At 45.7% G+C, this 20000-nt stretch overlaps 2 protein-coding genes and 1 non-coding gene across 3 annotated transcripts in view; 2 read left to right on the forward strand and 1 right to left on the reverse strand.

The window, feature by feature from the left end:
- LOC143484913 (protein sel-1 homolog 3) overlaps positions 1 to 5114 on the reverse strand; it is a 12932-nt gene extending 7818 nt beyond the window's left edge. The window contains exons 1-10 of the mRNA XM_076983969.1: positions 4982 to 5114; positions 3853 to 4414; positions 3501 to 3627; positions 3081 to 3202; positions 1828 to 1943; positions 1472 to 1536; positions 1187 to 1310; positions 823 to 955; positions 444 to 578; positions 41 to 282 (exon numbers count right to left, since the gene is read on the reverse strand). Of these exons, the coding sequence (XP_076840084.1) occupies positions 41 to 282; positions 444 to 578; positions 823 to 955; positions 1187 to 1310; positions 1472 to 1536; positions 1828 to 1943; positions 3081 to 3202; positions 3501 to 3627; positions 3853 to 4414; positions 4982 to 5110 (1755 nt within the window). The 5' untranslated portion in view covers positions 5111 to 5114. The remainder of the gene's footprint in view (positions 1 to 40; positions 283 to 443; positions 579 to 822; positions 956 to 1186; positions 1311 to 1471; positions 1537 to 1827; positions 1944 to 3080; positions 3203 to 3500; positions 3628 to 3852; positions 4415 to 4981) is intronic.
- Positions 5115 to 5684: 570 nt separating this feature from the next.
- psmb11b (proteasome 20S subunit beta 11b) lies at positions 5685 to 7258 on the forward strand. Its single transcript, XM_076983971.1, has one exon. It carries the CDS (start codon positions 5685 to 5687, stop codon positions 6795 to 6797), a length of 1113 nt encoding a protein of 370 aa, XP_076840086.1. The 3' UTR covers positions 6798 to 7258.
- A 3639-nt stretch (positions 7259 to 10897) lies between these two features.
- On the forward strand, positions 10898 to 10980 carry trnal-uaa (transfer RNA leucine (anticodon UAA)). The gene has a single exon. It is a non-coding gene; the product is annotated as a tRNA-Leu (tRNA).
- The last annotated feature ends 9020 nt before the right edge of the window (positions 10981 to 20000 follow it).

Raw genomic sequence — 20000 nt, forward strand, 5'->3', positions numbered from 1 at the left:
TATTGTTTCGAGTTTTAGCGCCAGTATCTGGACGCCTCACCTGCTCCTGGTCTGCGGGCAGCCCGATACCAGACAAGTGTAAGGTGGCTAGCATTAGGGAGGCCTGCTGGTGTCCCCAGCAGGAGCTGAGCTGCAGCAGCTCCATCAGAGAGGGCTCCGCCCCCGACTCCGCCCCTGACTCCGCCCCCGGACCCTCCCCTACTGCTGTGGACAGCTTCTTCACCGCGACCTTGAAGAGGTGCTGGCTGAGGTGCAACTCTGCTCTTCTGCTGCTCCGCTGGCCTGGAGGGAAAAGATCATTTCTGTCCGTAAAAAAAAATTTTAATCGACCAGCACCCACGGAAGCTGCAACTCACCGTCTCAAGACGAAGAACACGTAGCCAGATGTGTTACTCATATATAGAGCTATTATAGTGTAACGCACAGGCTAAAACCACAGATACCTGAGATCAGTTCTTGGTGCGTTTTAAGGATCTGCAGTGCAGTGCTGTGTCTCCTCTGCTGGTCCCAGGACCACGTCTGCACACACCTCCCCGACACACTCCTCCTCAACCCCTCAGAGTAGGCCTCACACACGTCTGGAAGGGAAGAGTGGTAACACCACAACGTCAGCACTCTGGCCAGCTTTGCCAGAACAGTAAATACCAACAAGATAGCGCTTGAGCTTACATCAGCTAAGGGCACTAAACTTCTGTACAGTCAACATGAATTTAAATTGAAATGGATCATAAACGCTCATAAATGTTTAAAGTAAGCAGGGCTTGTTGTGAGCAAGGCTGGCACTAGAGGGCGCTCTAGGCAGTTAACAGCATGTGAGATCACCATTGGCAGGGCGTGTGCTGCTCTCTCCAACAGCGCGTAGGTAATCTGCTGTGATCCCTCGCATCTCCTCACACTCTCTGTGGATCCTGTCCAGGTTGTTCAAGGTTCTCGATGGAGAAAGAGGGTTCTCCACCTGGAGCAAACATGCCAGAGGCCCTTACAATGTGTGAGGTGAGCGTGTGAAGGGTTTCGGGTGGCATTACCCAAACTAAATCAAAACTCTGTCTCGAGAAAAATACACACGTGGTATGCGAATTAATAATGACATAAACTAACGCAGGTCTGTCAACCACACACCGACATCTCCAACGCTAGCGAAGCGCACAAACATGAAAACACACTGAGAAAGAATGCACATTCCTACCTTTTCGGACCCTAGACGATAATATTTGATTGGCCCAAAATATCCGTGGATGCCAGGCATGTAGACGTCACCGCCGATGGCAAAGTACCCGGACGTGTCGTTATATAACACCGCACCACTGAACCTGAGACAGGGTGAGAATCAGAGCTGGACCGCCTGATGCCTCTGTGCACTGAGCTTTACGTATCGGCAAAGGAACGCAGCGGAAACCATCTAACAGATACACAGCATACAGGCTATAATGCTACTTATAAAGTGACAGAAGCGTGTTATAAATGCCCTTACTCATATGAGTGTGTATTCTCCACTGTGCCCCCTGCTGGCTTCACATATGTAATTACAAGTTTCACCTGGAGAAGAAAAAAACCCATCACATCCCAATATGACCAGTGGATCTTCACTATACCCATAGAGCAACGTGTCCCAGCAGTGACACCCAGAGTGAATGAGTGTCCAGTTCAGCCTTCTGCCCTCTGGTCATTGATCTTTTACTGTAATGTCCACACTAGTTATTCCAGTCTGACTTTAGGTTTTCATAATAAATCAGTAATAATTGTCAAAAATGAAAGTGTTTACTCTGTATGTGGGTGCCAGCACCACCAGGATGTTCTAGCAGATAAGCTGTTTTATTAGTGAGGTACCATTGAGGTGTGGAAGAAGAGGTCCAGCCGGGTCCAGGTACGCACGGGCAGAACAGTGTGAGCTGTGAACGCCTGTTCCTCTCTGGAGACCAAACTCATCTGTACCACCACTCTCCCTGCACACACACACACACACACACACACACACACACACACACACACACACACACACACACACACACACACACACACACACACACACATATTTACACACACACACATATTTACACACACACACACACACACACACACACATACACACACACACACACACACACACACACACACATATTTACACACACACACACACACACACACACATATTTACACACACACACACAACACACACACACATATTTACACACACACACACACACACACACACACATATTTACACACACACACACAACACACACACACATACACACACACACACACACACACACATATTTACACACACACACACACATATATATATACACACACATATATACACACATACACACACATACACACACACATGTTTACACACACACACACACACACATATTTACACACACATATATATACACACACATATATACAAACACACACACACACACACACATATTTACACACACACACACACATATATACACACACATATATACACACATACACACACACATGTTTACACACACACACACACATACACACACACATATATACACACATACACACACATACACACACACATGTTTACACACACACACACACACACATACACACACACATATATACACACACACATATTTACACACACATACACACACACACACACACACACACACACACATATTTACACACATACACATATACACACATACACACAAACACAGTCAGACAGATATGTTGTGGGTAAGGTTTGGCTAAGTTTCTCCTCCAAACACAACAAAATCTAATTCCTGGTAAGGCTCCTCCAGGACTTCTGACACAATTTCAAGAATGCTTGTGTGTTTAGTAAAGTCACTGGAACTAAAGCCACTGCTCACTGTTCTCTTGCCCCGCAGGACCAGATCTGGCCACCCCCACTACCACTCTTGACAAACAGAGAAGAGAGAAGAGAAAAACTGCCCCTGGAAAAAAACAATTGCCCCCTCTATAAACAGCAGCTTCAGCAGGGCAAAGTTTCCCTGCCACGCCCCTCTCTCTCTCTCTGCATCCAATCAGAACCCGGGCTCCTGGCAGCCAATCTGCCGGCCGTATTCACTCACCTGACTTGTTTATCATTATGAGCGGTGTTCCATACGTCCTGTGCTCGGTGACGTGCCGGATGATTCCACACTGCTTTTGACCACACTGGTTGAGCAGGTACAACCACACTGACAGGGTCACTCTGAGGAGACACAGTGACAGGTGAACTCTCCACACTACGACATTCTCACAGAACGCGTCTGCATTTTCAGCAGTGCTCAGAAATAGGTGGCAGTCTCATGAACTCCACAAGAAACATCCATTTATTAGCTTTGTTTGAACACGCCTGCACAGCTCAGTACAAACACGCTATACGTCCTACATCACGTATCAGAAACACGCTGCGTGGCAGATTGAATGGGCAACAACTGAGGAAGCCAGACACACAGGCGGCTGTCTGCCGGGTTTGGGTTTGTTTGGAGCCGTTCTGGCTGTCCGACCTGGGCCTCTGGATCCCACGGACACGTGCCCTCTCCAGGTCCGTGCTGGTGAAGGGGTGCAGTGTGCGGATCACACCAAACCTCTCCCCCGAGCTGGCGAAGGGGAACGCTAGTACATCCACCACAGCTGCAGGACAAACAGACGGTTTGGTGTTTAATGCATCACAGTAACGCTGTAAAGGATTCCAAATGACACAGTGGAAATGTGATGTAAGGCTTTGGTGTTTATTAAATATCGCCTCACATTGAGACTCATGCTTTTCTTGGATTGTAATTCAATTATCCAAATTCCAATTGTATTACATTGGTTATTACAAATAAATTACATTGGTTCAATACGTTTGATACTCACCTGAGTCATGAGCGCACTGCTCTAGTCTGTCTTTGGTCAGATTCCACAACAACTCTACCCCCCATGCCACCGATCTGGTCCGTGGTTGGACGGTTCTCTCAGAGAGCGGGACTGCCTGTAGAACTTTAAACGTCCTCACCAGGGACTGGTGATATGGACCGACTACGCCACGACCGCCGGTCCTTTCTTCCGCATCCAGGTGGACGAGCCACGCCCTCAGCATCACGTCACGGACCTCCACGGGTCGCCTGACGAAGAAGTCTCTGGCGTACACCACGGCGGGGGGGAAGGTCACCACAACCCGCCTCCTTCTCCTCTTTCCAAACTGTGTGAGGTGAGTCCACGATCTCCTGAAGGCCACCCGTCCGCCCTCCTGCGGGGTGTTGAGTACGGCCTCCAGCCCGACTCTGCAGGACCGGCTGCACGTGTAGTTCACCAGGACGCTGGAGGTGACTGCCACCACGTCAGGGGCCACGTCGAACTGCACAAAGTCGCCATGATGGCTCCTGTCCAACGACGGCAACGAGGAGTTGGTGGTGCGTGCGGAGATCTCGCCTTGAATCTTTAAAATAACAGAGGCCAACAACAGTCAAAACCTCGAGTATCTGAGCTGAACTCCATGAGCAGATAGAGTTAACCGCAGTGTTTATATCAAGGGATTTGCTCTGTGAGGCACTACAGTTGATTGGCTTCATAGATAGAAACTAAAACAAACAAACATCAACAAATGATGGAGTGTGTGCGAAAGAAAGCACACAAAAGAGACAGTTTGTGAACAGAATGCAGCTGTTTGCTCTGGTAAACCTTTTTAATAGAAACTGTTTTGTTTTATATAAACGTTTTGTTGGACTATACAACCTCACAGTAGTTAGAATGGTTTTACAACGCAATGCATTTGTTTTTACTGATTAATTACTGTTTCATAAAAAGCAACTTAAAGCGTCAACATTCGTTTCAGTAAAACAGTAGCTGGCTGGCTTCTGACGGCTCCATTTCACAAGGCGTCAGTACTCACTTTAATCCTGTGTAAGCGGAAATGATTTAACACTCGTCTACGGAAAATGAAAGAAGAACTTGCTTGAACGGCGCAACTTGAGACAGTTGTGAGATACAGTATTTGATATCTTACCACACAAAGTATCGCCGAGTAAACCGCTGCCCTCGTGACGAAGCTCGAGCTTGAATAAACTTTCATATTGTGGCTCAACATCTCCCTGCGAGGCGCTGCTGTGAGCGCTCCTGTGGTTTTGAGGAACATGTTACTGGTACCGTCGAGCTTCCGCGTGAAGAAGGCAGGTGCGGCCAGCCGTGCAAACGGCACCTGTAGCCCGCCTGAACTTCCCCGCCCCAACCTGAACTACTTGAGCAGCACAGACGCAGAAGAACCAGACCACTTGATCTTTGACAGAAGATACCTCAGAGCAGCGTCCTTCTCCTGGCTTCAGTGAGAAACACCGCTGAGTGGTTGCGTTCATACATGGGGTGGGACTGATGATACAGCAGGGGTGAAATTTATATAAGGGCAATTTACCTCAACATTTAACACACCCAAATCAGACAGGGACACAAACCCAAAGACTTCTCAACAACAGTCCTGTAGGCTACTGTAGGTTATTTAGGGTGATACAATGCAATCGTGTTAAATTGACTTTTTAAAATATGCAACCCGAACTTAGTCTTTATACATTTATTTATGTACTGCGTCAACATTTTTATTCACTTTTCTTGACACTGGACTGACGACGAGAAGACTATGTGGATTTAAGAACGTAGACTATTTATTTAATTTATATCTTTAATAGTCTGTTACTACTCGGGCGACTGCTGTTTGGATGCAGTTTTTACAAGAAATGGCTTTACAAGAAATATGCGGTTTCCAAAATGTCTCCTTCTACTCTCAGTGGAAAAGTCTACGTTTGTCATCCATGTCTTCAGGAAACACTCTCGTGTTTGGAAGAGGGTTTGGAGAAGATTCCACTACCACACTGGGGCAATGGAGCTGCTCTTCAAGTCCACTGGAGTTTTATGTGCCAGAGTCAGAATACTTATCAGAGAGTCCCATTGAGTTTGGTCAAATCCGCCCTGACGCTAACACACCATGGGCCAATTCTGAACCAGATGACCACCTCCACGACTCTTTACCCTCTCTCTTCATCTACTCCCCCATCCCTCTCTCCGCCTATCCCTCTGTCCCTCTTCCTTTCCCACTGGGTCATGGCACCACCACACTGGGCTTCGTTTTCCAGGGCGGGGTGATCGCCGCAGCCGATTCCCGCTCCAGCTGTTCTGGCCTGGTGGCCTGCCCGGCCTCCCAGAAGATCCTGCCTGTCCACTCCCACCTGGTGGGTACCACGTCAGGCACCTCCGCGGACTGTGCCCTCTGGAAACGCATCCTGTCGAGGGAGCTGCGTCTCTACCAGCTCCGGCACCGCAGGAGGCTGTCAACAGGGGGCGCTGCTAAGCTGCTGTCCCACATGCTGCACCCGTTTAAGGGCACCGAGTTGTGCGTGGCTGCTACTTTGTGCGGATGGGATGGAGACGAGGGTTCGCTGCGTGGGAGGACACGGACTGGGGATGAGCAGATCACAGCTTCAAAACACACTGGCCCCAGACTTTATTACGTGTGTAGTGATGGCCTCCGCCTGCAGGGGGAGCTCTTCTCGGTGGGTTCTGGCTCTCCGTATGCTTACTCGGTGCTGGATGAAAGAATCCAGTGGGGGCTGGGCGTGGACGAGGCTGTCTCCATTGCCAGAGAGGCTGTGTACAGGGCCACGCACAGAGACGCTTACTCAGGCAACAACGTGGACCTTTATCATGTTACTGCTAAAGGCTGGAGGCGGAGACAGAGGGAGGACCTCAAAGAGGAGTACTACAGAGAGAAAGAGAAGGAGAGGAGGAGAATGGAGGAGAGAAGTAGGGAGAAATACAAGATGAGCCGATGCTGAAGATTTGGGGCTGGGAGAAAATGCCTCAAAGTTACTGTCCATTATCAATGTACCATTATCAATGTACCATTATCAATGTACCATTATCAATGTACCATTATCAATGTAGGCCCAAGGTTTTCCTTCCTTTCTCCCTATCTGTTTATTATGGGAACAACTACGAGTAACTCCGTCATGCATGAACAGCATAAGTCCTGTTGAATTGTTCCACCGAAATATTTTACAGTAAAGGTTTTACACTTTGTTTATTATGTAAGTAATACGATCAACCTAACTGAACAATCTGCTGTTGTGAACTAGCTGTAGTGTGAAAGCAAAATAGAAATAACACATTTTCTATTTATAAGAATAGCATAGTAATGTATAATGTATAATGCTTACATACAATTTAACACTAAACTTAATTTAACACTAAACTTTCTATTTTGTCATTTCACTGCTTGTCTTTCAATTATGTTCAATTAAATGCATATTTATTTAACCCAACACTCCTGATTTTAATTCTAATTCCACACTCACTGGTTCAGATCAACACTGAATGTTGGAGCCTTTAGTACTGCTCACTCACTGGCTGTTTGGAGACAATCTGTGTGTGACAGCCATGTTTAACAGGAACATGCGTGTGGTCACGAGATGGAGGTTTTAACAGGGACATGCGTATGGTCAGGAGATGGAGAGAGAGGAAGGACGTGCAGGATCCTGTTGGCACAATCAGAATCTACATTATTTCCAGAGGGTGGAGAATTCTGCATGATACACGATATCATTACAATTAAGAATGACATAATATGATTACGAATTGCAGTAGAAGAACTTGAGAAGATGGTTATAGCATTAGAAATGAACTGTTCAGGAGAGTGACGTCATGGGGGGGTAGGAACTTCACTGTAGTCTGGATGTTCTGAACCTAACCAGCCTGAGGGAAGGTGCTCGATGTAATGGATGAATGGAGATTGTAACTGCACACTTCCTGGTTCTGGAAATGTGCAGCTCTAACAGTGATGAATTGAAGCAAGCCAGGAAATTCAGCACAGTGATATGTGTATATTCTTTAAAAAATCATTTATGTAATTCATTCCTCTTCTTGCAGGGTGTACCTGATGCCATCAACCATGCATATGTACTTATACATGCAAATATAGTACATGCTATATTTTGCATACGTGCCATACAGAACAGAACCAGTTAAGATCAAGTCTAGACCACACAAAACCCAGGGTGCGTTGCATGCTACAGATTAACAACTTGATGAATAAGGACAGACCCAAGTCATTCAACTACTGTATGCATATCCGGTCCTTAAAATAATAAATATTCAATAAGACTCCAACTTGTTCCTGTTTGTCTTCTGAATAATGAATAATATAATAAATAATTGTAAATGTTTATGGGCCTTCCATCCTGCAAACACTTGTGCACACCACGTCTTCATAGTCAAGCATTTAGGAAACGTCTGGTTAGAGAGAGCAGAGGTTATAAAAGTGACCATTTTTCCACTAGCCAAGCAAGGTAAGCTACTTTATTTCCCAAATGAATATAAACACTTATTAAGCAATGTTCTGTGACTCTTATAGCATTCAGTCCTCGGTGTTGCCTAGTTTAAACCCATAATGCTACTTTAAGTGTAAGTGCTAGACATTTTACTCCTTGTTCTTATTTATTTATTTATTTAACATCAGTGGTGGAAGAATTTAAGGGGACAAAAACACGCCAGGCCATGACGCTGCGCACTGACGTAATTTTGGGGGGGGGGACGGGGGGGGACATGTCCCCCCCACTTTTTCAAAAGCCGGCTTTGGTCCCCCCCCAGTTTTTACGGTTAAAACCAAATATTTAAATAGCGACGAATCCATGTCCCCCCCACTTTTGAAATCAAAATTACGTCCATGACGCTGCGGGACAACGGAGACGAGAAAGTACGCCAGGCAGACATCGTCATCAGGACAGGCCGGAAGTGGTCAGCCAGCAGAGCACTAAAGGGGGCAGGGGACAGACTGCGTCATGCAGACATTGTTGGTTCAGTAGTCCAGGGAAGGCTCGGTTGGTTTGCTGCACCAAAGCAAGCTGGAACAAAGCAGACCCGAAGGAGAGGCGAGGCTTAGTACAGGAAGAGGTCCGAAAGGGAGAGGAGGAATGCCGGCATGTCAAGGCTGTAGCCATGAACAAACAAGGACTCTCTGACCTGGCAGGACATCTGGAACATGGAAGGCCACCGGATCAAGTTCCTGTTGTGTTCTGTATACGATGTCCTACCTACCCCCTCAAACCTCCATACTTGGAGAATGGTCAAGAGTCCCAGCTGCATGCTCTGTGGAAGGACAGCTAACCTTGAGAATGTCCTCTCCTCATGCCAATCAAGCCTAGCCAATGGCAAGTTCCGGTGACGACACGACCAGATCCTTGCGCAGTTGGCAGACGGGATCGAGCAAGCTAGGAAAAGGGCCAGACAGCTAACAAAAAGGCCTCGTTTTATAAATTTCATCAGGGCAGGAGAAAGTGGAGCAGCAAGAGGGAGGAGCAAGGTGGTCCTGGCCACGGCAAATGACTGGGAGATGCGGGCAGACCTGAAGAAGCAGCTCAAATTTTCCAGAGAAGATAGCCCACACTTGCCTGAGACCAGACATTGTCCTGTTGTCTAAAGGTACCAAACAGGTGGTGCCAGGGCCCGAGTGGGCCCCTTTCTCAGCCCGGGAGTTGCATGCCCAAATCTGGCCCAAGATTATTTTTCCCTCCCAACCGGCCCAAACTAGAGATTGACATGAGCCGGCACATTGGGAATCCTCCCGAATCTCCTGATTAGCCACTCCGGCTCTGGGTGGTGCTTATCGAGCTGACTGTTTCCTGGGAGGAGAAGATGGAGGAGGCACACGAGCGTAAGCTGAGGAAATATCAAGCCCTCATCCTCGAGAGCCAGGAATATGGATGGAAGACCTGGAACCTCCCGGTGGAGGTGGGATGCAGAGGCTTTGCAGGGCAGTCACTCTGGAGAACCCTTGGACTGTTGGGGATCGAAGGGCTGGCCAGGAAGCGGCTGGTAGGCAATACCATCAACACCACCAACAACACCAACACCATCCAGCAGGCAGTGGACGCATCACGCTGGAGTTGGATGCAGCGGGAGGTGTGGTGGCACAGCCGACGTTCTGAGGAAGAGCGATGCCACTGGCCCACAGATGGTGCAGGACCGAGTACCTGTAAAAGTGGGCCAGTTGCGATACCCTTATCGTATTTTGCATATATTTAAACATTGGCCTAGCATAGATCGTGATCAAATGCATTTGTCGTTGTAAGCAACCGAGTCGCAATAGAGTCGCGTATATGTTTGCATTGTACTTATTTACCCAAGTAAATTGAGCAGGTTAGTAAAGCCAAGTAGAGCTTCCTAATGTCGTTTTGGACACTAGTTATCTAGAACTCTGTTCTGTAGTTTTTGAGATGAGAGTCACACTTGGTTGTTGCCATTACACACTAGGAAGAATACTGTTATCTTCTTGTAGTCATCCAGGGGCGTAACCTATACATGCAAGATAACAAACTTTTCTTCTAGGTGAATCGAAACCTTCATGTTCATGTTGACGGGAGGAGCTGCACGGAGCACACACAGGGAGTTGAGGAGAAGATACCGGAGATACGTGGATCTAGCAGACGCATTCATGCGCGGTATTAACGTGAAGCTACAGAAGAATTTAAAAAGTTTTAGTTGGCTGTCTCAAAACGGTAACTGAAATTACCTCAAGACACCACACGTGTCGTATTATTTAGCCAGCTAGCCTAATCATACGACACGTATCGTGTCTCGGAAGTAATTTTCTCCAGCTAGCTAGTTTTTCGCAAAATATAACGTTAGTTACTTTTACCAACGTGGTAGCCAGCTAGCTAGCGTTAGCCAGCTCCTTATAAACAGAAGCTAATGGTTACTTATCTGTCCTAGCTAGCCAAGCCAGATATTTGTGGTAAGTTAGGTGAAGTCAGCTAGGTAACGTTATCAAACGGAAGACAAGTTAGTAACTAACCAGCTAACCAAGAATATTTAAATAATACCAAGTAGTATAATTTTTAAAACATATAGGTGGGTTCCGCCGACAGGGTAGAACACCTTTACCAGGATGGCCGAGTGGTTAAGGCGTTGGACTTAAGATCCAATGGACATGTGTCCGCGTGGGTTCGAACCCCACTCCTGGTAGAAACACACTTTTCCCATTTGACATGGTGAAACCATACTGGGCTCGTCTGCTTGTGAGGGGAAGCGATAAATGAGGGCAAACATTAATTTAAACGTGTTTTAAATCAAATATAAAAACAAACTGTTTATTTCTCGATTTTTTTGGAGGTTTGGCATAAGAACACCGCGACAGGGACAAAATGAGAATGCGTGGTTTACTAATTGAATGTTAAACTGAAAATAATGAAATACAAAAAAAAGTATCTAAGAATATTTTATACTTTAAAAAAATAAGTGTTGTTGGTAACGTTCCTGCACTGCCCCCTGTTGATTCCCTGTTGGGATTAGTTTTAAACTATTTTAGCTCCATACGAAGTCTGTTTTGCATTTCATATCCAGATAAAAAGCAATGGATTGTCATTGACAAATAAATAAATAAAATGTGTCATGCGTTTATATCGGACCATCAGATTTTCTCTGCTTCAGCTGTCTCTGATAGCTTAGGTACTTATTTAGGAAACGTCAATGGTTGAGACCGTTTCATAGAATACATTCACTTGCTAACACGTGCTAATGCGATGTGTTAAAGTGTTTGAGTTAAACAATTGAGGAAAGACCACTGAAAAAATCAGTTTATTTGCAATTTGTCACGTGATTTGTGTGGAAGTGTGAAGAACACAGCCCTGCTGGATGAGTGATTTCCACGCCCACGCCAGCTTCAACCACTAGGTGGCGACGTGCACCTCCGTATTGCTTGTCAACTTTGCAAATAGTTTGTAAACCTAAGTGCGTTGTATGCGTTTGAGCATGCATGTGGTATTATAATAACTGAGTCGTAAGACGTATGGTGTATGGAATAAAACAAAAAACCTCACGTGAATCGTGTTGATTAATGTACGAGACCGGCATGGTGGTGTTAAGGGGCGACGACGTCATCTAGGAACAATGTATGATTCGATTTGAAGCCTTTAATTTTTCCTATGATCGCAGCTTGGAAGGAACTGTGAACGTTCACACCTTTCCAGCTCTTGAAATTAGTGCCTTAAAATTCCATACTTTGCTTCTTAATCACACATTATTTGTATAATGAAAACTGCATGCATATTTAACAACACATGAATCAAGGAGACTTTATTGTCATTCACATCACACGTGGTACACAAGAACACGAAATTGAGAACCCAAGGTCCCAGTTTTTACCCCAAAAGTAGCAGCAATTGTTCATATTTATTCTATTAACAATTGCTGCTATTTTGGGGTAAAAATTGGGACCTTGGATTCTCAATTTCGTTCCACCTCATGTAGCATGTGATGTGAATGACAATAAAGTCTCCTTAATCCTTGGTGAATGGATGAATGAACGAATGAATAGACACTTTATTGATCCCGAAGGAAAATAGTAGTATGTAACAGCGATGGATATACATACACACAGTACAGGTGTACAGCTATGAAATATTAATTAGGCATACTCTATCTAAATAATGAGAATTTGAATTGTAATGGAATCACTGTATTTAATTTATTTAATAAAGAAATTAAACTGTAAACGATGAAAAGACAAATGAGAGCAACACATTCACTGGACATACATGACAAGAGTGTCAATGCTCAAACTACACCTACATGCCTAGATTTAATTCCAGATGAATACACGATCAACGTCTAATTGCCACAGTCAGCAGCAGTGGACGGAAACTGCCCCCACACGTGGACCTGGGCCCTGGGTTCTGCCCTCCCCGGGGCAGATGCGAGGGTGCGGCACAGATCCGCACGAGGACGCCTCTTCATTCAAACATCTCTGGAGCTTCAGGTTGCGCGGTCACGTGACGACGCTCGCGCCATGTTTCCATCCTCGCGAGCGAAGTTGTTGGCGGCGCAGGGAAGGAGCTTCTGTGGGAACAAAGTTCGGTTCGCAAACTTTACAGCGGGGTTCTGTTCGTTAATAACGCGCGACGAGACGACACAACAACGCCGCAATTTCCGTGGATTACGTCGCGGACGTTAAATAGTCCGGTGTCAGCCTGCTTTTAAACAAATAAGCCAACGTTACCACATTTGGGACCTAATTTTATTACCCTTTTTCTCTCCTACATTCAGAAAAGAACTGCCAAACTCAGGAATAGACTACGAGAGGTTTACTGTACGTAAGACTACGAAAGTGATCTCCACTGTACCCAGAATCTCAAATTGACAGTATTATCATTTCAATGGTCATTCCTGAACTTTCCTGAGGCTCGTGCGCGCAGAGGTAAGAGCGCGTGCTTCGCTGCAGACCAACTCTGCATGTTTGTTACTTTTTTACTTTACTTTGCAAGACATGCATCCTTGATTTGCTCAATCCCGTGTGTCGGTCAGTAACCGTAGCTGCATAGATCCAGTGTGCGGGGGGATAATTGTTACATTGCATTAAATGGTTTTAACCCCATTTGGTCACATATTGGTGTTTTGCATTAAAGTGTTGGCTGTGTCCACAACACACCTAGTGGGGAACGACAGTAAAAGTGCCGTGGAGGAAAGCGACGCCCGGGGAAGGGCTGAGGCTCAGAGACCATCCCCCTTTTGACTGAAATATTCGGGCTGATCTCTCCTGCACTGTCATTTCAGCTGCCTTTCAAGAATGTGCGCCACCATTCATGTACCTAAAGCAGCTTTTGTGTTTTCTAAATGAACATCAACACCTCAGCCTCTAATGAGTGTTGGGGAGTGAAATACATGGGCGGGCTGAGTTTTCATCGCAGAAGTCTAAAGTTGGAGGTTTACGTCATGTTTTAAAGCTGCATGCCAATGTGTTTACATTTTAACGCCCGTTGAACCAAATCCTTCCATGGAAACTGATCGGCGCTCTCCTCTCCACCTAAAGTGGTTTCAGGTTACACAATAGCCAAAACTCGTAGTCCATCTCAGCATGGCCTCTGATTATTTATGAATGACCACAAGGATTGCTGGACTGGCTCGCAGCGTCTGACGAGTTTGACAACTGAAAAGGAAGGATAATTGGTTTTAATACAAACCTCTCATTTAAAGGCATGGGCTACGTAGTGTGGATTTAAAAGACAAGAAGGTCATTTTGGGATCCTTATGGGTGTTTCTGCTCGTGGTGGTGAAATGAAGCCATTTGAGTCAGTTGAGACCTTAGACAAGTTGGCCAGCATTCTGGCCTTAATGGACCTTGTGGACTATTCCTTCATACTTTGAAACCAGAAGAGCTCAATACTAGTGCTCTCTGTATTGTTATGTGTGTTTACATGTGGGTACGTGTACCACAGACTTAACTTTGGTTGTGGGAAGCTTTTGAGGTTTTGCGTGGCTTTGCGGTTTCCATCTGGTCATTTTCACAGCTGGTTCCTGCGTTCTTAGGTCGTTTAGACAGGCCCTGCCCGCACACACCATCAACAAACACACAGGGAAGACCCTTCAGGACAGCTCTGTGAAAGTTAAAGACACAGGGAAGACTCTTCAGGACAGCTCTGTGATAGTTAATTAAAGACACAGGAGAAGACCCTTCAGGACAGCTCTGTGATAGTTAAACACACAGGAGAAGACCCTTCAGGACAGCTCTGTGATGGTTAATTAAAGACACAGGAGAAGACCCTTCAGGACAGCTCTGTGATAGTTAAAGACACAGGGAAGACCCTTCAGGACAGCTCTGTGATAGTTAAAGACACAGGAGAAGACCCTTCAGGACAGCTCTGTGATAGTTAATTAAAGACACAGGAGAAGACCCTTCAGGACAGCTCTGTGATAGTTAAAGACACAGGGAAGACCCTTCAGGACAGCTCTGTGATAGTTAAACACACAGGAGAAGACCCTTCAGGACAGCTCTGTGATAGTTAAACACACAGGAGAAACAGGAATGTTCTGTTCGCAACCTGGTGTTTCTTAAACCTCAGAGATGCAGCTGTGCTCGGGTTTTTCACCACATCTTAGTAGGTCTACGTTGGATTATGGAACCAGTCCTGTGACGTTGCTGTTTTCGTACTGGCCTGTGATAGTTTGAAGATGGTAATAACATGTTTACATTTGTCATTTGGGCTTTAAGTGAAAGCAGTTGGAGATTTAAAAACAAATGCATCTGTTGCTTTGTTTACAGAATTGTGGGTGGTTTTCTTTATTTGCATGTAATAACCATTATACCCAGATTGGCATTCAGAACAGATTTTATCTGCAGTGTATGACGCTTGTCTTTAGTAGAGTAATGAATGAAGTGTATTTGGGCAGAAGCACTGCTATACTCTGTTACTCTGGAGATTATCTGCTGGAGCAGCGTTTGGAGGGAACCTTCATTTGAAAGACTCCAAAACCAACGAGCTTTTCCTTTATAACCGTTAACTACAGTCAGTGAAGGTCTTAAAGAGCTGGGACCAGTGCAGATGACATACATGAACTCTGCAAACCAGAATGACAAAGCTGTGATGTCGTTTGAAGAGGCTTGTTAAGAATATACATTCTGGCATCCCCGGTAAACAATATTTGATTCGTAATTTCCCACTAGGGTGTGAAAACCAGGCGACTCTGCTCAAACCCTCACCAACAACACTAATGTACTCGAGTGTGTTCAACTGCACGTCTCTTGATCCGAGCCGTGCTGTAGGTGACTCGGTGTTAAGGGACGGCGCTCTGCGCAGGGCGCCGTAATGAGCTGGCGTGTGACGGTCTGGGGGGGGGGTTGGCGAGGCCCGACCGTCACGGCTCAGCTCAGTACCGCTTGGTTTCCAGGACTTGCCGGCGGAGCTGGGGGGCGGGGCAAGCGAGCGCTTCGCCCGCTGCTCCTGAAGATGGCGACCGCACGCTCACCCATGGAGGGTTCACCCGAGGGCGGAGCCAGCAACGAGTTCAGTGACATCATCCGGTGGCGATCAGGTGGGTGTTCCTGCATGTCACCATAAACACTTCGGTCCCGGCGGTGTGCGGTGTGTCCTGGGTGTGCTCATGACATCGAGAGAGTGAGAGATGGAAAAAGGGATGTAACTGAAGGAGGGATGTGGGGAAACGAGTGGCACAGACCTCTTCCTTTTCAGGCCTAATACGTCTGTTTGATCCCTATCCCGGGGCATTCTGCACACTGAGCCCAGCAAAATATGAACAGTGAATCCTGATACCTGTTGGAGATGAGGCCTGCGGTTTCACACACACACACACACACACACACACACACACACACACACACACACACACACACACACACACACACACACACACACACACACACACACACACACACACACACACACACACACACACACACACACACACACACACACACACACACACACACACACCTCGGTTGTCAGGAATGCTGTAACATTCCACAGGCTGGAGCAGCCCCACAGGTCTGGATTTACTACGCTTTTCTCCACACCACAATACCTTTATTTTTCTGCAAGGTTTCTGGTTGCCTGGTAACGATCAAAAGTAAAAAAGTGTCAGTGCTGTGTTTGTGTGCCGAGATTCAGCGTTTGGGTCAGAATATGTGACGTTTAGCCCACATGTTTATGAATGAGGGGTATTTATGATTGGGGGGTGTTTATGATTGAGAGTTATTTATGATTGAGATGTATTTCTAATTGAGGGGTATTTATGATTGAGAGGTATTTGTAATTGAGAGGTGTTTATGATTGAGAGGTGTTTGAGATGTATTTCTAATTGAGAGGTGTTTGAGATGTATTTCTCAATGAGAGGTGTTTATGATTGAGAAGTGTTTGAGATGTATTTCTAATTGAGAGGTGTTTATGATTGAGAGGTATTTCTGATTGAGAGGTGTTTATGATTGAGAGGTGTTATGATTGAGATGTGTTTGAGATGTATTTCTAATTGAGAGGGGTTTATGATAGAGGTGTTTATGATTGAGAGGTGTTTGATATGTATTTCTAATTGAGAAGTATTTCTGATTGAGAGGTGTTTATGATTGAGAGGTGTTTGAGATGTATTTCTAAATGAGAGGTGTTTATGATTGAGAGTTATTTCTCATTATTTTTGCGTTCAGTTTTGAGTGTTTTGTTTCTTGCCACTGTGTCCAGTGTGTGGGAGAGTCATGCAGGGTGTGTTCTGGAGAAAGAGATCAAATGCCTGTATTTACAGCTTGCTAGAGGTGGGCTGTGTGTGTGTGTGTGTGTGTGTGTGTTTGTGTGTGTGTGAGAGAGAGAGAGAGAGAGAGAGAGGGAGAGAGAGAGAGCGATACGTACCTTTAGTAAAAGAGCATGGTGTGTGTTTGTGAATGTACGAGTGTTTGTTTTGTGTGTGTGTGTGTGTGTGTGTTACAAGTGTGTATGATGCATTAAGAAGCAGTACATGGTGGAGTGTGTGTGAGAGTTGAGGTATTTTCACAGCTGAACTGGGATAGGATATGGTGTGTGTGTGTGTGTGTGTGTGTGTGTGTGTGTGTGTGTATGGATGAGGTAGGTGTGTGTGCGTGTGAATGAGGGGTCTGTGTGCGTGGATTTCTGATAATTCATGCCTTTGGAGAATTTCTATTTTTCATGCTTTATTTTTTCTATATCTTACAACCCCTTGACACACACACACACACACACACACACACACACACCACATGCTTGCTTTCTTATGCTTTCACTCTTTCCATTTTTTCTGGTTAAGCATTAAATCTTCAGCATTAAGTAATCAGGAAGTGACATAAATGTACTTCCAAATCGACTTCCTTCCATCGTTCCTGTAATTGTATGAATAACCCAGTCAACACTAAATGAGGGCTTTTCACATCATTTAATCAGCGTCAGTCATGTTATCATCTCACTCAGGAAAGGAGTTTCAAATCAGTTTCTCTTAATGAGATGCTGTTTGTTTAAACGCTAATAAGTTTTTCCTCTGACACAAATCATCCAAATAAGTTACATTTTAGGAGTTACAGACTGTGATGTATATAGTCAATTCTCTTAGATGTATCACTATCTGACTAAAGGCTGACTTTGTCAAGCTTGCTGGTTAATGTAGTCTCAGCACACTCAGTTACAGTTGATGTAACTGCCAATTTGTTAGTCCTAATTTGACTGGTGAACAAACTGGCTGGTTGGCCAGGGCACAACTAGGCTTCTCTCGAGCTCTGTTCTGGAATGTGCGTGTACACACACACACACACACACACACACACACACACACACACACAGAGGGCCGACAGACAGCTCCAGGCTCAGTACCCAAGTGTTATATAAGCAGTCCTTTAAGCCTTTGGAACTTTAATTTTGGGATTCTGCTTTAGTAACTTGGAGGCTACCCCTGAGACCTGCCCCTGGGACCTGCCCCTGGAATCTGCCCCTGGGGCCTGCCCTGGGGATAGCCCATGGCTGCAAGCTTTTATTCCACAGTGCAAATGGATGAAGTGTCAATACCTTTATCCCTGATCTGTGCTCTACCTGTTTAACCTCATGCTGAGCATTGTGGGTAAGGGTCAGAGGTTGCTCAGCCTGGGGCCGCTCTATTGGGAAGTGGTTTGGTGACTGTGTCATTAACTTGGTGTATCAGTGTGAGCTGGGCTACTGCTATTGTTCTGGAGAAATGGACACTGTGTGTGTGTGTGTGTGTGTGTGTGTGTGTGTGTGTGTGTGTGTGTGTTATATGAAACCTTGGAGAATGGAAAAGCTGAGCACATAAAGGAGTTTCAGAATGATCTCGTTACACACACAGATGCACACACACCCAAGCATTGCATCTTTGCTTTGGTCTTTTTTAAGGAGTGAAGCATCGGTTTGTGTGTGTGTGTGTGTGTGTGTGTGTGTGTTCTTAATGGTAGTTTATATGTGTTGCCATGTTGTGGGTCAAATGATGTGCACTGCACTTTTAAAGATATCTGTAAGACGCAACACACAACACTCCTGCCCTATAAAGCTGTCCTGTTTCTCAGTAACTACAAAGAATATGGTTATTGTGTGTGTGCGCACACTTCTTCAATGTCCAACTGAGGATATTCCTGGACTCACAGTAAAACTGGCAATCAGCCTGTTTGTGCTCATTGTATTTTTACACAAACAGATAAATGTGATCAACATTGTAAAACATGTATACACACACACACACACACACACACACACACACACACACACACACACACACACACACACAGGGAGTAAAATAGATGAGAGGTGAACGGTAATTCGGAGTGCTGAGGTAAACGTCATGAACACGTTCAGGGAGGGTGATATTTCATCTTAGGTTCAAATCCATTCACTTTATCTGTAGATCTGTTTTTTTCTGGGCCTGCTTCTCCTGGGTCCGCTCACTAACACTACGCCCCGCCCACCCAGCGGGGTGCAGAAGAAGACACTAGCCACCCCGCCCCTCACAGACGATTGGCCGTCTCACCCACCCGTCAGCTGAGCATGCCCTGCTACCCTGGCGGCGGTAACCGTGGTTATGGTGCTCACGCAGCTCACCACGTCACCTCTGAAAAGACGTAACTGCTTCAGGTCTAGAAGGAACAGCTCACAGCTGCTGGGAGCTCATACGGGTGTGTGTGTGTGTGTGTGTGTGTGTGTGTGCAAGAGAGAGTGAGTGAGTGAAATTCTTATAGAAGCCATGCTTTAAATGTCTGTGATGGGTGTGGTAATGTGGTTGACATGTGAGTAAAAAAGAAAGTCTAAATCCAGACAAACCGTTCGGCCGACTTTTGCGTGTGTGTGTGTGCTTGTGTGCTTGTGTGTGTGTGTGTGTGTGTGTGCGCGCATAGGCATGGGTATGAAATTGCTGCGCAGTTATGATAAACAAAGATAATTGTAGTAGATGTTTTGTTTTGGTTGAGAGAAACAGAGAAAGTGCTGCTGTAGATATGAACCTGCACTCCTGGGATATATCAGACCTCTGGGTACTCATCACCAACACCTGTGATAGATCAGACCTCTGGGTACTCATCACCAACACCTGTGATAGATCAGACCTCTGGGTACTCATCACCAACACCTGTGATAGATCAGACCTCTGGGTACTCATCACCAACACCTGTGATAGATCAGACCTCTGGGTACTCATCACCAATGTCTGTGATAGATCAGACCTCTGGGTACTCATCACCAACGTCTGTGATAGATCAG

This window comes from Brachyhypopomus gauderio, chromosome 21 (assembly GCF_052324685.1).
Source record: "Brachyhypopomus gauderio isolate BG-103 chromosome 21, BGAUD_0.2, whole genome shotgun sequence".
Lineage (NCBI taxonomy): Eukaryota > Metazoa > Chordata > Actinopteri > Gymnotiformes > Hypopomidae > Brachyhypopomus > Brachyhypopomus gauderio.